General features: G+C 58.3%; 1 protein-coding gene across 2 annotated transcripts in view; it reads right to left on the bottom strand.

The window, feature by feature from the left end:
* Positions 1–17,484, bottom strand: part of ADAMTS2 (ADAM metallopeptidase with thrombospondin type 1 motif 2) — a 232,081-nt gene that overhangs the window by 8,150 nt on the left and 206,447 nt on the right. For both annotated transcript variants that reach the window (XM_008015512.3, XM_037992670.2), the window contains 8 exons: positions 14,448–14,571; positions 13,903–13,983; positions 11,669–11,835; positions 9,434–9,593; positions 7,490–7,622; positions 6,462–6,669; positions 4,075–4,204; positions 3,064–3,153 (listed from right to left, as the gene is read on the bottom strand). In XM_008015512.3, coding sequence (XP_008013703.3) covers positions 3,064–3,153; positions 4,075–4,204; positions 6,462–6,669; positions 7,490–7,622; positions 9,434–9,593; positions 11,669–11,835; positions 13,903–13,983; positions 14,448–14,571 — 1,093 coding nt within the window. The remainder of the gene's footprint in view (positions 1–3,063; positions 3,154–4,074; positions 4,205–6,461; positions 6,670–7,489; positions 7,623–9,433; positions 9,594–11,668; positions 11,836–13,902; positions 13,984–14,447; positions 14,572–17,484) is intronic.

The raw sequence follows: 17,484 nt of genomic DNA, 5'->3' as shown, positions 1-17,484 counted from the left end.
AATAGGAATACAAAAAAAAAAAAAAAAAAAGTTTTAAGTCCTTTTAAGTCAATTTCAAAGTCAAACTTTAACTCATCAAATTCTAGAGAGAGACTCCTGCCTGCCAAGCTCTGAGCTGAAGGGAAATGAGCAAATGTGAGAGAGGCTAAAGCTGGTAGCAAGTGAGGCTTGCTTTCTTCCTGAGGTCACGGTAAAGTAGAAAGGGAACTAGGAAGGGACGGCTCCGTGCAGTGCAGCCCGGGCTATGTTTATGCACCACCAAATCACCTTCCATTTCCCATGCTTTGGAAAATGCTGGATGGAGAATACCTCATTCTCATTTCTCAATAAAGGAGTGATGGGCTCAGGCACCCATGCGAACATTCAAAAGGTCATGCAGCTGGTTAAAAAAGCAAGAGGCACCCTCCTCCAGATGTGCCCTCCTCAGCAGCTGGCTGTAGGTGGTGTCTCCAGCTCGGGCCTAGGAGCCTCTCAGCGGGAATTGCTCCTGACCCATCTCTGGGAAGAGAGACTGAGAGGAGGGAAGCACTGTCGGACCCGATTTTCCCTGATGCTCCTTGTCTCCCTTAAGCTTTGATCCTTTTGACGATCAGTGGTCTGAGCTCTGGGCAGGCTGAACTCAGCCATCGCTACCATAGTTACCCTCTCCCCAGGCTAGCCCCCGGGCCTGGCCCTACACCCAAGGCCTGTCCCCATGATGCTGGGCTGCTCCCCACTGTTCTTTCTCATGGTCTCCCACGCTTTCTTCCCCCATCCTGGTGGGACTCCTCAGTGGTACAGAAAAGGGAGGAGTGAGACTCCCACGGGCAGGACACAGCCCGGGCCCCAGGTCAGGAGGTCCCTGTTGAACCCAGACCCTCTTTCTGGCCATTGTCAGCAATGTGAGAGAACACAGGCCCTGTGGCTGTCTGGGAAGACCTTAGAAGACACGGGCAGGCCGGTTGCCCAGAGAGCCACCACGGCCCTGTCCCCTCTCCCCACCCAGGCTTTCCCGGGACTGGCCCAGCCCCCACCTGAGAGAGATGGGCACCTCTCCCTTCCTGAACAAGTAGCCCAAGGCTGAGAACTGTGCCTGGAGCCAGGGTAGTGACCTGCTGGTGGCTCACGCAGGTGACCCGGACCAGCAATGTCTGGGCTACTGACCCCACATTCCCACTCCACAGGCTGCACTCCCAAGATGAGGAGAAACCCATCTCGGTCCCTTTACTTGACGAGAGACCTCCATACAGAACCTAGACAGTCTTGCGAGGTGCTCATCTGACATGATTCCAAACCCGGAATCACGGTGGAGTGTCTGCACCGTTTGCTATCAGATTTTGGAAAATGCCTGGGGAGGGGAGATACACCTTTCAGGGGGAGGGGCCCTAAATATCTATGTTGGGCAGTGGGGAGTGTGGGGCAGTAAAGTCGAAACCGGGGTGATGAATGCTACTGAGTGAGGCCCACCACTCCTCAGTGTCTGGGCCGTGAAAAAGAGAAGCAGCCATCCGCTTGCCAAACCCACGCACCCAGTTTCACGGAATTTTATTGAGTTTATTTGTGGGATGCATGACAGGAGGTCTTTCCATCATTAGTAAGAATAAAAGGTCATTTTCACAGTCACTTTGGCACACGCTAACGTCTCATAAAAAAAAAAAAACCAGAAAAGCAACGACAATGGAACCTATAGAATATGTCATTAAATACATACAAAACACTAATAAAATATCCCTGATAAACCAAAGTGCATATGCCCAGGACAGTATTGCACCTTCCCCAGTCGCGCGTGTCGCTCGCATGGCCTCGTCAAAGTTGGAAGTTAACAGTCGTGAGATTAGTACGCAGGTGCACACCAGTTATTTACAGAACAGTAGTCAGAGCCGCAGGGTAGGGGCCGGCCGCCCAGCAGGGGTGCGGTGTGAACAGAGGCGGTGGGGTGGAGGGGCGGGGCGGAGTGCTACATGGATCGCGGCTCAGGGCCCAGGGGGTCGCCCCCCGGGTGTAAGGCCGCGCTGTGGAGCACCCTCCGGGGCTCCATGCAACAGTCAGCGCCGACTGGCCGGGGGGCATCAGGGCCGACTCCAGTCCGCAGAGACAGACCGTGCGCACCGCTCAGCCCAGGGAGAGAAGCCGTCTGCACTTGGAAACCTTAACCTTGGCAAAGGTGGATGAACACACCAGCTCCCCTATACCTTCCCTGCCTTCGGCCTGGCCCACGTTCCCCCTCTGAAGCTGGAGTTAGCAGCCAATCCTGTTACCTTTCAACTTTAAGGCATTTTCTACATAGTTTTTCTAAGCAAAAAAGCAATAAAAATTGAGGTAATTCTGTAGTTGTTCACACTGGGAGGCGAGGCAGGCCCGCACCATTCTCTCTCAGCCCTACGGAGGGGGTCCTGTGCGCGAGATGAGAAAAGGCCATTGGGGCTAATGGGCGGACAGTGGAGGTGGGGAGTGTCCCCACGCCCGACCCGGAGGGACGCGCCCCTCTGCCGCCTCCGTGACCGGACCCCCGCGGGGCAGGGCCGGGCGGGGCTGTGAGTTGCGCAAAGGCCGGGTGGAAGCAGGCCAGAGTGTCACGAGTCAGAAGGACACGCTCAGCAAAGGGTCAGCAGCAGCAGCGACAGCGGTGGCAGCCGGGAAGTCCCTGGCAGTGCCGGAAACTCGGGGTGGGGTCCCCACACGACGACGCAAGACCGCGCCCCCGAAACCCCCCAGGCCGTGCCTCAAGGGTGGGCGGGGCTGGGGGCGGGCTCGGCCCGGACAGACGGTCGCCCTTTGGCCACCGGCCCCTCCTGCAACCACGACAGATCTTTGCCCCTTCACAAGCCATCACCAACCAGGTTCCGGCCCCAGCAGAGGCCCGAGCCCCTGCCACGCCTCGGCAAGGCTGGCCCTGCCAGCAGGCAGCGTGGCCCGGAGCAGACGCCGAGCTCAGAGGCCCGGGAGAAAACGGTCACCCCAGAGCGCGCCCGGAGAGTCAGGGGAGCTTTCCATAGACAGAGAGGAGGGGGGCCCAAGGCAAGCTCCACAGGGCGCAGGGCATGCACTGGAGGGCAGAGGCAGAGTTATAAACGGGTCGGTTACTTGACGAGATCTTCTGGATGGGCGAGTCGGGGTCCGGGCGGGACAGCCACTGAACTACGTAGCTCTTCTTGGAGGGGTCTGAGATGTTTCCTAGAGGGAGGAGAGAGGGGCTGCGGCTGCGGGGCACCAGGCTGGGGCCCCCACCCCAGGCAGAGAGGCTCCGGGTCTCCCGGGGTCCTGGGGAAGCTCATTCAAGGCCCTCCCGTCCGGGCCTCTCCATCAACCCCCTTCCCCCCCACAGAAATGGTCCTCACTGCCAAGTCCACGCCCACCTCCTGCCCCTCCTGACAACATCCTGGGTCTCAGCTAGGTCTCAGCTATCCCGTCTCTCCCGCTGCCCTGGCATGCAGGCCCTGCTGCCTCCTTTTCTGGGCCGGCTTCTCTGCCCCTGACCCCTCCCCAGGTTCCACCTGCTGACTTCAGCTCTGAGCTCCCAGAAAACTTGGACAGAGCAGTGCCATGGGAATGAGAGATCCCGGATCCACCCTCCCCAGCTGGGTGCAGGTGCCTAGACACCCCAGAGCTCCCTCCACTGTAGAAGGGAACTGTGGCAGGCAGGGTCTAGTCTTGAGCTGTGTGGAGACCTTAGACGTGGCCCATGTACAGCATTTGGCCAGGCATCTGTGAGCAGTGGGTATTCTGGTTCTCCTCGAAGGGCACAGAGCACACCCTCTACTCACACAGGCACCCCCTACACCATGGGCACCCCCTACACCATGGGCACCCCCTACACCATGGGCACCAGGCACTCCCCAGCCGACCAAGTCCTGCTGTCACCGCGAGTCTGCAGTGCCCTGAAAGCAGGCAGGGGCGAGGCAGCTCCACACAGCTCCCTCCAGTTCCTGACAGGCAAAGGTCCAGACCTGGCCTCAGCGCTCCGCTTCTCCACACTCACAGATGCTGTGTCCAGCTACTTTCTGGCAAGAGCCAGATTTGCCTGAACCAAGTCCGACAACCCCGCCCTGGACTGCCGCATGCTGGGAGCAGGGGCAGGGGCTGCAGAGGGCTTACGGGGACAGGGGCCAAGCCTGCAGATCCTCGCCGTCTCAGGCCGCTCCTCTTGGCAGATGCCGAAGCTGTCGTCCGCAGTGCGGCAGAGCACTGGCCGCTCCTGAGTGCCGTTGCCACAGGTCACCGAGCACTGCAGGGGGAGAGTCACCAGGCAGGGTTCACCTCCCATGCAGGGCCCACACTGGCAGAGCTGGAGGAGCCCACGATCCCCAGGCACATGACCCATGCACTCAGGAGGACGCGTGGGACAGTGGGGAGAGTGGGGTTAGAGGCTGTCTTGCCCCACCCTTGGGGGTTGCTCCAATCTCCTGGGGTCTAAAGAAGGGACCCACATGCCTGTCTCTCTGAGCTGTTGTCAGTGCCCACACACAGACTGGCATAGGCCCGGCACTACTGGGCTCTCAATGACAGCCTCTGTTCTCTGGCTGGAGGAGGTCCAAGGCCCAGGAAAACCTGCTGTGCCCTGGGCAGGGGCTGGGGTGGGGCACTGCGAAAGCTCTGACTCAGCCTAGGAGGTGCCACAAAGCACCCACAGTCCTGGACTCAAGGCTCTACCACTAGTGCCCTCACTGGCTCCTCCAGCCCCCAGCACCCCCGCTGCTCCACCACACTGACCAGGGAGGTGCCAGAAGGAGCAGTCATGCCCAGCCCTGCCCAAGGAAAACTCTCCAGCCCTCACCACATGCGCAGGACAAGGCCGACTCAGCAGACCTGTATTGCTCAAAGCCTGCACATTCCCAACAAAGGCCTGTTTTTTTTTTCTTTTGTTATTGGTTTTGAGACAGGATCTCACTATGTGGCCCAGGCTGGAGTACAGTGGCACAGTATCAGCTTACTGCAACCTCCACCTCCCAGGCTCAAGCAATCCTCCCACCTTAGCCGCCCGAGGAGCAGGGAGTACAGGCACACACCACCACACCTGGCTAATTTTTTAAATTTTTTGTAAAGACGGTGTTTTGCCATGCTGCCCAGGCTGGTCTCTAACACCTGAACCCAAGCGATCCACCCGCCTCGCCTCCCAAAGTGCTGGGATTGCAGGCATAAGCCATTGTGCCCAGTCCTTGTGCAGCTCCTGGGAACCAAGCTCATGGAAGGTTCCACCTATTAAGAGTGCTTTTGCATGCTTGAGGCCTTGAGTCACGCAGTACCAGTTGGTCTGGGTAGTTCACATCACCGATGATGGATGGGGAACACCTGCTTTTCGTCTAAAGTCTGAGGTCACATCTGTGTAGCTGACCCCAGTGAAAACCCTGGACGCCCGGGCTCTGGTGGGCTTCCCTGGTTGGCAGCATTTCACGTGCATTGCCACACATGGGTGCAGGGAGAATTCAGGGCATGTCTGTGACCCCGCTGGGAGGGGACACCGGGAGCTCGCGCCTGGATTCCTCCCAACCTCCTCGCCTGTGACTTCTTTTTCCCGATTCTACTCTGTATCCTTTCACTGTAAGCCCCCGCAACTGCGAGTCCGCGAATCCCGCTTCTGAGTCTGAGTCCTCCTGGTGGATTACTGAGCCTGAGGGTGGTCTTGGGGAGCCACTGACACATACTCCTCCAGCTCTGCCAGCGTGGGCCCTGCATGTGACTGGGCTGTCAGAGCTCACGTCAGCTCTGGTCTGGCCTCGGCTGGCTCTCAGGCCCTGCCTCTAGGACCATCCCTGCAGCCCTTCAGTCCATCCTCATTCTTCCTCCCAGCACAAGCCTAAGCCTCATTCTTCCTCCCAGCACAAGCCTAAGCCTCATTCTTCCTCCCAGCACAAGCCTAAGCCTCATTCTTCCTCCCAGCACAAGCCTAATCCTCATTCTTCCTCCCAGCACAAGCCTAATCCTCATTCTTCCTCCCAGCACAAGCCTAATCCTCATTCTTCCTCCCAGCACAAGCCTAATCCTCATTCTTCCTCCCAGCACAAGCCTAAGCCTCATTCTTCCTCCCAGCACAAGCCTAAGCCTCATTCTTCCTCCCAGCACAAGCCTAAGCCTCATTCTTCCTCCCAGCACAAGCCTAAGCACGCCCTGCTGATCTCCCCTCCTGCGAGTCTGGCTGGCCTCCTAATACCCCTCCCACCTCTGCATGAGACCCAGGCCTCCCCTAGGATCCTGGAGCCCTGAACATCCCACTGGGCCTTGGAGCCCAGGCTACTCAGTTTCCTGGGATTCCAGATGCCGTATCAGACAGAAGCCTCTGCCTGCGCAGTAAAGACACACATTCCACCGGTTTCTTAGCACAGCACTGACCACGTGGCACCCACTGGTGCCGTGAAACCCACGGGATATGGCTCAGGACAGGAGCTACATCCAGACCCACATGCCAAAGGGGAATCCTCTGGTCACCTCTGTCCCACCCAAGCTCAGTTTGGGAGCTGAGGACACGGGATTGGGGGATTGCTCACCTGGGACCAGGGCCCGGCTCGCCAACGACCAGGGCAGAGCTCGCGGTTGCAGGCCCGGCGGCTCTCGGGCCGGGCGTCGTTGCAGTGCTTGGTGTGCACGGAACGGGTGGTGTTGTTGTGTAGGGGCTGAGTGCAGCGCACAGAGCGTACCTGCAGGCCTGTCCGCCCACAGCTGTGGCTGCATGGCTCCCACTCGCCTGTGACCCACCTGTCAGGGCAGAGCAGTGCACGGTCAGGCCTCTGCAGCACCTGGAGAACCTGCTCGCTGAGCTCCAGCGCTGCTCCCTGCAGCCCAGGTAGACAGTGAGAACAGAGGGCAGCCTGCTCCCCTCCCCGGTGCACCTTCTCTTATTCTAAGATGCTGGCCATCCAGACTTGCACAGAGGGGAAACTGAGGCTCAGCTGCCGTAGGTCCTACTGATGATGAGTCTGATGAGTCCCATGCATTTCACCACTGGGAGACCCTGGTGGAGCTGGTGGCTGTGGAGGGCCCTGGCCTCAAGAGGTTTCCCAGCCTCCTTAGGGTCTGGGCCCTGCTACCTGGCCTCACCTTCCGCTGACGTCACAAATCCTTCTGGGCAGAGTTCAAGAGCACTGTGGATTCCCTCAGCACTCTGTCCTGTGTGGCTCCCACCTGCCCATTTACCAACCGTCTTCCCCACTGAGGTCCCTGGGCCCAGAAATGCAGCTGGACCCAGCCCCAGGGCCTGAGCATCAAAACCACTATTTAAGAAACATCTACCACGGGGCCAGGAGGCAAGCCCCGGGCCTCCGAACCTCCTTTTCCCCATCTGGGCATCACTGTTTCTTGTCACGTCTAAGATGCACATAACTGTTCAGTCTGGCGGGTCTGAAGCTGGGGTCCACCTTCTGCCCTGCAGCATCTTAGATTCCATGAAATGTGGCGAGAGAGACTTTGTCAAATGCCCTGGAGGATGCCAGGCCCAGGCCCCACACCTCCAAGCACGGGACCCCTGGTGGCCCCTGGCCTCTCGCCTCTAGTGGGAGCCCGAGCTGGGGGCACTCACACTGGCTGGGAGCACTCCTGCGGGTTGCACGCTCGGCGGATGGCTTTGGGCTTCGAGAGGGCGGCACAGAAGCCGCGGTGCACCATCTTGTGGTCCAGCCTCCGGCGGCAGCCATACTTGGTGAACTGGGACCCTGAAGACAGAGAGCTCGAAGGGGCTCGGTGGGGCAGCACGCCCCACCCACAGGGGCAAGGAGGGGTGGGCTGGACCAGCAGTGCTGGCCTCATTCTCCTGCTCACCCTTGTGACGACGATAAGGGTGGGCAGGGCGTCGAGCCTGCGGCTGGCTGCGGGGAGGGTTGGTGTGCCCCAGGCGGAGGGCGGGAGGGCAGCAGAGAAGCCACTTGCTCCCCTAGGCTGCTTCTCCCTCACTGGGCTCCTGGGTCACAGTGGAGGCCCTATTTCCTCTCTACTGCTAGGGCACCGCTCCTACCTTGACCTCACATGCCCAGCAGGCCTGGTACAAGCCAGGACCGGGTAAGCACTGGGCCCGCAGCCCGCATGCTTCCTCCCGCAGGCCCGGAGCCGCTGCGCTCAACCTGGGTGACTATCTCCAGCAGGGGGCATTTGGCCACGTCTGGGACATTTTTGGTTGTCACAACTGGGGGAAGGGGTGCTACTGGCATCTGGTGGGCAAAGGCCAGGGATGCTGCTCGGCACCCCACAGTACACAGGACAGCCCCCATGGCGGAGAGTGACAGAGCCCAGAATGTCCGTGATGCCCAGGCTGCAAAACCCTGGCCTGCTGGGTGAGACCAAAGAAAGCACGGGGATAAAGCCCGACCTCCTCTGGGTGCCTGGAGGCATCAGGAAGCAGAGGCTGGGAGGCTGACGTGGTGGAAAGGCGGTGGAGGGGCTCAGGCGAGGAGAAGCCTGCGCAGAGGACCCAAGGGGAGACACGGTGTGTCCAGGAAAAGCCCTCAAGGCCAGCGTGGCCAGGACCCGGGGGTGAGGCACAGGGTGGAAATATACCGGGAGAGGCCAAGAAGTTGCCCCAACCCTGGAGGCCATGAGGAGCATTTTGTTCTTTATCCTGAGAATAGAGAAAGCTGCTGAAGACTGTGACACCAGGAAGAGACACTGTCTGATGTGTCCCCTCAAAAGGTCACTTTAGAGTGAGAGTGGACACACAAGGGCCAGTCCAGAGGAAGGTGCCAGGACCAGGGGAATGGCCAGGAAGACAGGAAGAGCAGACAGGCCCAGGAGATTCGCGGGAATCACCAGGAGTGGATGTACTGATGAAATCCAGGCCTGGTGTAGGGCCAGGGGCGCACAGGGGCCCCGGAAGAGGACCCTTCCATCTGCCTGGGCCAGGGAATGACCCCACCTCTTGGTGAGCTCCTTGTCCTCTAGGTGTGGGCTCAGCATGGCATCAACGGAGGTCTGTCATGGCCACTTGCCTGGTATTGCCCAGCCCCCAGGAGCAGTGAGCACACAGGACAGATCAGTGCTTCCTGTCCACCTCTGTGTCCTACATCTGGGGTCCAAGGGGGGTAGGACCCCTCTGTGCTCAGCCCTGCCCCAGAAACATCTGGGAGGCTTTTCCCAGTGAACAGAGGGAGAAGCCTCTGGGGGTGGCATCTGCACTGCCGGAGTCTTGCCTGTGCGATCCTGCCAATGCCATGGCGTGATCCTTCTGGGCCGCCCACACATCAACGTCCCGCCAGGCCAGCCTGTCACCCCCACACTGAAGCAGGCCCACAAATACATACATGGTCCATGCCCCACATGCCCTTTGGCCACCTTGGACCCAGTGCCCCAGCACCCACCCTTCCTGCCCACCTGCTGGCCCCTCCAATGCCGCTAAGCCCTCACCCACCCAGGCAAAGGTCCCTGCTGTGGCTCCTCGGTCCCTGCTCACGCTGGGCCCCACACTAGGGAGGCTCCCTACCTTCTCATGGCCACCCTCATGTCACCCAGGTCCCCAACTCCGAGACCCCCTCACCTCCGCCACAGGGCTTGGAGCACGGAGACCACTTCTTCAGGGCCCACTCGTAGGCCACGGAGTCATCTTCCAGGACATTGTTGTCGTCGACATTGAGTGAGTCCTCATGGATCATGTATTTGTACGTCAGTGAGACCCGGGTGCCTCCCGCTGGGATGACCTGTGCCAGCCCAAGAGGCCTTGATGTGCCTGGCCTGCCTTCCATGCTTCCTCCCCAGCCAGCTTAGGAACAGCAGCCGAGGCCGACTCCAGAGGAGTCTCATCAATCATGGCAGCTACCGTCCATGAAGTCGCCCTGAGCACCGCATTCGTGAACACAGAACCTTTACCCCAGGGGCACAGGGAGAGGTTCCCGTGAGCCTCTGTCTCAACATGTTTTTGTTAACTGATCAATATATAACCCGGTTTTATGTGTGAGTCTGTTTATTTTTCTGTTTGTTTTTGTTTTTGAGATGGAGTCTCGCTCTGTCACCCAGGCTGGAGTGCAGTGGCACGATCTCGGCTCACTGCAACCTCCGCCTCCCAGGTTCAAGCCATTCTCCTGCCTCAGCCTCCCAAGTAGCTGGGATTATAGGTGCCTGCCACCACGTCTGGCTAATTTTTGTATTTTTAGTAGAGAAGGGGTTTCACCATGTTGGCCAGGCTGGTCTTGAACTCCTGACCTCAGGTGATACACCTGGCTTGGCCTCCCAAAGTGCTGGGATTACAGGCATGAGCCACTGTGCCTGGCCTATTTGTGAGTCTGTTTAAAGATACTTTATTTGATATTGACTGTGATTCATTAACACTGAACTCACAGTCAACAGCACTGCAGCCCATGCCTGAACGAAGCTTATTCAACACATGTATTTTCTTCTTAAGACAACACTACTTCCTGGGCTTAGGAACACTGGACAGCGCTTCAGCAATAGGCTCGGGGTGATTTTAAACAGTGAAATCACCCCCAAAGTAGCACAAAATGTGACATATGTGACACTCAACAGACCGCAGAAAGAACCTATTTGTGGGATGAGAGCGGAAACAAGCAGACAGCGTGCCAAGTTGCTCCCACCTCCACTGGGAACACGTGTGTCAGGGAACTCACACTTCACCGCTCTGTGCATGTCCATTTGGGGCTCACAAATCAATGTTAGTGAGCAGGTGAATTTGCAAATACAGAAACCGCAAGTACCGAGGACCAACTGCTCACACACTGATGCAGGCAGGTCACCAAAGGCACTTCCAAGGGGCAAGAAGTCACTGCAGGTGAGGCGGGCAGGGTGGCATGAGGTACACAGGGCATACCTGGCTCACTGCTGCACCTGCTTACAGGTGCACCCACATGTGGAGCGCTGGGGGCGGGCAGATTAATCCCAATGCCAGCATGCCCACCTTAGGGGAGGGGCTCCAGAGCACGAGAGCCTTATTTGTGATGGGTATCTTTTTTTTTTTTGAGGCGGAGTCTCGCTCTGTCGCCCGGGCTGGAGTGCAGTGGCGCGATCTCCTGCCTCAGCCTCCGAATAGCTGGGACTACAGGCGTGCACCACCGCGCCCGGCTAATTTTTTGTATTTTTAGTGGAGACAGGGTTTCACTGTGTTAGCCAGGATGGTCTCAATCTCCTGACCTCGTGATCCGCCCGCCTCGGCCTCCCAAAGTGCTGAGATTACAGGCGTGAGCCACCGTGCCCAGCCGATGTGTACCTTTTTTGACAAATAAAAGATATCCCTATGCAGTTAAAATTAAATTTTAAAAAGTGATCTGACCTCGTCGAAACCATGTAAAAAAAAAAAAAAGTGATTTGAAAATCCAGCCCCTTGGTACTTTCCTATAACCAGGAGATCTGGGGTCCCATCCTGCTTAGAGACGCACTCCAGCGCAGTCTGGATCTGGGCATCTAGCTTCCCGGACCCTGACTGTCACCTCCCGGAGTGTTACTGGCTTCCATCGTAACAGCATACTCAAACGCGCATGCTGATGGCAGCTGTGAATGTCATTCAGATGGTGAAACCGAAATCCTCAAAGGCCGAGTGTGCCCAAGGTCACCTAGGGGCCATGTGGGGTCCAGAGCCCCAACTCGTGGACACATGTCCCTTCCTGGCTCTGATGAAGTCGGAGCCCCTTGGAGCCAAGGGCAGGCCAAAGGGGCCATGCAGAGTGTGACCTGAAGGGTCAGGAGGCTCAGCATCCCAGGCACCCCATCTCTCCCCCAGTGGCCACCCGCACCCCTGCCTGGGCCCAGCCCTGCCCAGACTCACCAGAACCGTGATGGTACCGTGGAGGGGGCCCATGGTCTGCAGCGTCTCCCGGCCGTCCTCGTCCCTGTACTCCCACTCCACGCCCATGGCAATGAAGGTTTTGGAACTGGCATCCACGTCATTCTCTTCATTTAAGATGAACTTGCCTGTCTCCAGGTTCTTGACGGCTGAGAATGGCAAGACCAAGTCCCCTGTTGTGGTCACCCAAGGGCAGGACCCAGGCCCACTGGTTTGGGCTGGTCGGGGAGTGGTGGGCAGCTGGACCCCTCATCTCTCTGGTTGCCCCCTGCCAGTTTCCTCTGTGCCATGACAGCCCAAAGGGCTCTGGGAGCCCTGCTTGCCCATCACTGCTCCCTTGGAACCAGATTACCCTCGACTCACAGCCTCTGCCCCCACCAGCCCTGGAGGTGCCGGCTCCCCTTGGAAGCCACTCAGTAGCTGCCAAGGCCACCTACCGACAGCCTATTGGGAGCACTCAGTGGGCACTTAGAGGCCACCCTGGGCAGGATGGCTGGGAGGGGTCTCTACCCGGTGCAGGGCATCTGCTGGGCAGGTGAGCACTGGACCCTGCTGGGGTAGGGGCTTCCTGCCAGGGGGTGAGCAGATGTCTGGCTGAAGGAGCAGAACCCCCATCAGTGACCATGACCCAGCCGAGGCTCCAGCAGCTCCCCACAGCTCCAGAAGAGGCCTGGCCCGATTGGGTGACACTCAGGTCATCTAGGAGCAGAGGACCTGGCTACCCAGGAAGCAGTGTGGGGGGTGGCTACTGCGGGGCAGCTGGGTGATGTCAGTAGGGCTGCAAACAGGGCACTAGTCAGAGCTTCATTCCCTGTCACGTCCCCTGTAATTCTGTCAACTCACAAACAAAGCCTCTGCTTGGTGCCACAGGTCCCTGACTTCTCTTTCCACAGAGAGTGGCCTCAGCCCCAGAGGCGGTGGCAGGAAGCAGCAGTGTTGGCACAGAAATGTCTTTTTGTTCAGAAACTGACTTTTCTGTTCACTTTCTGCTTCAGGCAAGTGGTACAGGTTTTTGAATTTAGGGTAGCAATCTAAAGTTTCCTCTTAGGATGAGTAAGAGGCCGGGCGCGGTGGCTCACGCCTGTAATCCCAGCACTTTGGGAGGCCGAGGCAGGTGGATCATGAGGTCAGGAGATCGAGACCATCCTGGCTAACATGGTGAAACCCTGTCTCTAGTAAAAATACAAAAAATGAGCCAGGCGTGGTGGTGGGCGCCTGTAGTCCCAACTACTCGGGAGGCTGAGGCAGGAGAATGGCGTGAACCCGGGAGGCAGAGGTTGCTGTGAGCCAAGATCGGGCCACTGCACTCCAGCCTGGGCGACAGAGCGAGACTCAAAAAAAAAAAAAAGAAAGAAAAAAAAAAGGTAAGAAAGAAAAATGAGTATCAAAAGAGAGTGAGACCCTGTCTCTAAATAAAAACAAAATAAAATAAAACAAAAGGGTGTGGTGTGTTTGTCAGGCAGTGTGGGAGCCCCGACCCTGTCCAGCCTCCTGGGGACAGGGATGAATGTGGGGCTCAGACTGGGGAAGGGACTTATCCAGGGGCCCCAGCAGTCCCTGGTATCACTTCTGACCTTGGCCCACGAGTCCCCAGAAGGCAGGGCCCAGGCACCTTCAGGGGAAGGGGGGACAGGCCCTGAGAGCCTCCTGCGTGGCCTGGGAGGGCACAGTCTCCCAGGCAGTGCTGCTTCGTGGAAAGAGGCACCCAGAGGTGTGAGAACATCCATATTTTCGGGAAATACCAGAATCCCTATTTTAGCTGGAATCTCTTGAATTTAAAATTAAATGAATTGAAAATATAAGTGCACTGTGTGCGCCCACCTGCCAGCCGCCTTGCTGTGGGGATGGGAGGGCTGCCCAGGACCCTGCTGCCTGCAGACCCTGCCTGCCTTCCCAAGGGCAGGGGGCCTTCCCACCCCAACCATGAGAACAGGTGACAGGGAGTCATCCTGTAGGCTGAGGGACATGTTTTGGATATACGTCCTTTCACAGCTGCTGCCAAGTGGAGCCCTCTGATCCCAAACCCTGGCGTCTCCACAAAGGGAGGACCCTGGGAAAGGGCCCAGGTGTGCTGAGCAGAGGGACAGGTGGGGGAGGGGCTGCCCTGGCTCAGGTCACAGCTGTACAACCCAGGACCCTGACCCCTAGCACTCTGCCCGTTGATCCCAGAGGAGCCAGGTCTTGAGGACGCTGAGTTGTCCGGCTCTGAGACTCACCCAGATGGTGGCTGGTGGCGTCTACCTCCTGAATGAGCAGGTGCCTGGCTCCCGCGGGGATCTCAAACATCTTGATGTAACCTTTTTTGATGTGGAAAGACACAGCAAACTGAGAAGGGAAAGGGCTGCTCGAATTCGCACAATGCAAGGAGGGGCCTTGCTCTTCAAGGCAGTTCCCTTGGGGGCTCTCCCAGGACCCTGGTATTTCTCTGGCTTTGAGCACCCACCTGAGAGGGGCCACCAGGAAAGCTGCTGCCTCTGGGCTAGTCTCTAAGGCCCAACCCGGGCATCCTCATAAACTGGCATTCTCCACTCTGACTCCTGTGACCTAGGCCTCCACTCTCCTCTTCTCTACCCACCCTGGCACCCAGCTGGGGCTGTCCCCGACTTAGGATTCTCCCTCCCCATCACTGTCACAGACCTCTCCCCCTCCCCAGAATAGTCATGAGCCCGGACAGTCCCAGGATGAGTCAGGCCCGCAGCTGTCCGGGCATGAGCTACTGCAGGCATCCAGGCTCCAGGGCAGAGGGCAGGGACTCACTCACCGTGCTTCTTGGGTGACCGTGTGAATGTGCCCTTGACCACTTTGCAGTGGCTGTTGTCCCCTCCACACACGCCACACTTGTCTTCCTGCTTGCTGGAGCCGATCACACCGTCACAGCCTACCTTCTGTTGGGGGAGGAGGCAGTGAGCCCTTGAGATGTCCGGCTAGTAGAGTCAGGGTCATACTATGTTGTCCCCAGTCTCAAACACTTGGCCTCAAGAAATCCTCCTGCCTTGGCCTCCCAAAGCATTGGGATTACAAGCATGAACCACCTCGCCTGGCCTCATCTCTTATTATCTCCAGAATCAGAGTGCGTCTAGTCATCAGTTAAACCGACCTTGCCTGCCACCTACAGCATGTCTCGACCTGGCAGTTTCCGTCTGGGTCCCTGTATATGTGGCTTATCTTGGGCAGGGGACCCACCGGGGCCCAGGCAGACACTGTCCCTGGCTTGGTGAACATTTATGTTTGGCAAGCGGGAGATGCTGTTTATTTTTAAATTTTTTTTTGAGACAGAATCTCACTCTGTCACCTAAACTGGAGTGCAGTGGTACAATCTCAGCTCACTACAACCTCTGCCTCCTGGGTTCAAGCAATTCTTCTGCCTCAGCCTCCCGAGTAGCTGGGATTACAGGTGCCCACCACCACGCTGGGCTAATTTTTTTGTATTTTTAGTACGACGGGGTTTCACCATGTTGGCCAGACTGGTCTTGAACTCCTAACCCCAGGTGATCTGCCTGCCTTGGTGTCCCAAAGTGCTGGGATTACAGGCCTGAGCCACTGCACCCGGCCAAGTGTTGATATTCTTTAATAGACAGAATCCAGTTGGATATTATTTTTTGATCCAGTATTAGATTCTGCATGAATATTTATGTTTTCTAATTATGCAAAATTGAGCAACCTGCTATTACCTGTCAAAATCAACATTAATAAAATATTTAACCTATTTTTTTTTTGAGACGGAATCTCGCTCTGTCACCTAAGCTGGAGTCAGTGGCACGATCTCGGCTCACTGCAGCCTCCGCCTCCCGGGTTCAAGTGAGTCTCCTGCCTCAGCCTCCCAAGTAGCTGGAACTACAGGCATGTGCCACCATGCACGGCTAAATTTTTTTTGTATTTTTAGTAGAGATGAGGTTTCACCATGTTGGTCAGAGTAGTCTCGAACCCCAGACCTCAAATGATCTGCCTGCCTCGGCCACCCAAAGTGCTGGGATTATAGGCGTGAGCCGCCGCGCCCAGCCCCTATCCTTCTTGAATATCAATGTGAGGAATGAAGTGATAGCCATACCCACTGAGATAGTGGATTAGTAATCTTCCCTCCCCGTTAGGTTTGCAACCATGTTCACAGCTGCCATCTAAAGCTACTTGTACCACAACTGTTTCCCACGCTGCTGCCTGTATTAACTATGTTTTTGTTTTTTAAAATTCTTGTACCACAACTGTTTCCCATGCTGCTGCCTGTATTAATTATGTTTTTGTTTTTTAAAATTTCGTATGTCTTGATATTTTGACATCTTGAAAGTCTTCCTGTCTGGGGAGAGACCATACCTCCCAGGGCTCCCCAGTTCTAAGGGACAGCAAAGCACTGGGCTGGGGACATACCTTTCATATGCAAACCAGCCAGTCCTCAGTCTATACCCCAAGTACCCCCTTTATCCAGGCCTCACATACCAAACCAAGATTCCTTCACCCTAAGTCATCCCAGGGTCAGGTACCAGACAACTGGGGACCACCCTGGGCTCCAGAGCTCACTGGAGTAGTTCAAACTGGCCATTCCCGAGCTGTTCCCCTTGCCCTGCCCTGCCTTCCTGAGGAGGCCTCTCAGTGCCATTGGCCTCCCCACGTCCTCACTGGGTCACCTCCGTCAGTTAAAATCCCACGGGTACAAAGCAGACACCACCTGTGCTTGTTTTGGAGTATTTGGTGTCACCGTCTCTGAGCCGGCTGTATAGCCCGGCCTCCCTGCCAGGCTCTGGCTGATCCGGCCCAACCAGCCTCTCTGCCCTGCCGAAGTCACAGGAGTGAATGCAGAGCAGCTCTTGAGCACCCCCTGGCTCCAGCCTCCAGCCTCCAGCCCCCTGCCCCCTGCCCCAGCCTCCAGCCCCCAGCTCCCAGCCCCAGCCTCCAGCTCCCAGCCTCCAGCCCCCAGCTCCCAGCCTCCAGCTCCCAGCCTCCAGCCCCCAGCTCCCAGCCTCCAGCTCCCAGCCTCCAGCCCCCAGCTCCCAGCTCCCAGCCTCCAGCTCCCAGCCTCCAGCTCCCAGCCTCCAGCCCCCAGCCCCAGCCCCCAGCTCCCAGCCTCCAGCTCCCAGCCTCCAGCCTCCAGCCCCCTGCCCCCAGCCCCCAGCCTCCAGCCCCCAGCTCCCAGCCTCCAGCTCCCAGCCTCCAGCCTCCAGCCCCCTGCCCCCAGCCTCCAGCCCCCAGCTCCCAGCCCCAGCCTCCAGCTCCCAGCCTCCAGCCCCCAGCTCCCAGCTCCCAGCCTCCAGCTCCCAGCCTCCAGCCCCCAGCTCCCAGCCTCCAGCCCCCAGCTCCCAGCCTCCAGCTCCCAGCCTCCAGCCTCCAGCTCCCAGCCCCCAGCCCCCAGCCCCCAGGCCTCAGTCTCCAGCTCCCAGCCTCCAGCCTCCAGCCCCCAGCCCCCAGCCTCCAGCCCCAGCCCCCAGCCCCCAGCTCCCAGCTCCCAGTCCCCAGCCTCCAGCTCCCAGCCCCCAGCTCCCAGCCTCCAGCCCCAGCCTCCAGCCCCCAGCCCCCAGCTCCCAGCCCCCAGCCTCCAGCTCCCAGCCCCCAGCCTCCAGCCCCCAGCTCCCAGCCTCCAGCCCCCAGCTCCCAGCTCCCAGCCTCCAGCCCCCAGCTCCCAGCCTCCAGCTCCCAGCCTCCAGCCTCCAACTCCCAGCCCCCAGCCCCCAGCCCCCAGGCCTCAGTCTCCAGCTCCCAGCCTCCAGCCTCCAGCCCCAGCCCCCAGCCTCCAGCTCCCAGCCCCCAGCTCCCAGCCTCCAGCCCCAGCCTCTAGCCCCCAGCCCCCAGCTCCCAGCCCCCAGCCTCCA

This window comes from Chlorocebus sabaeus, chromosome 23, assembly GCF_047675955.1.
Source record: "Chlorocebus sabaeus isolate Y175 chromosome 23, mChlSab1.0.hap1, whole genome shotgun sequence".
Classification (NCBI taxonomy): domain Eukaryota; kingdom Metazoa; phylum Chordata; class Mammalia; order Primates; family Cercopithecidae; genus Chlorocebus; species Chlorocebus sabaeus.
This window is presented reverse-complemented; position numbering and strand designations above follow the sequence as displayed.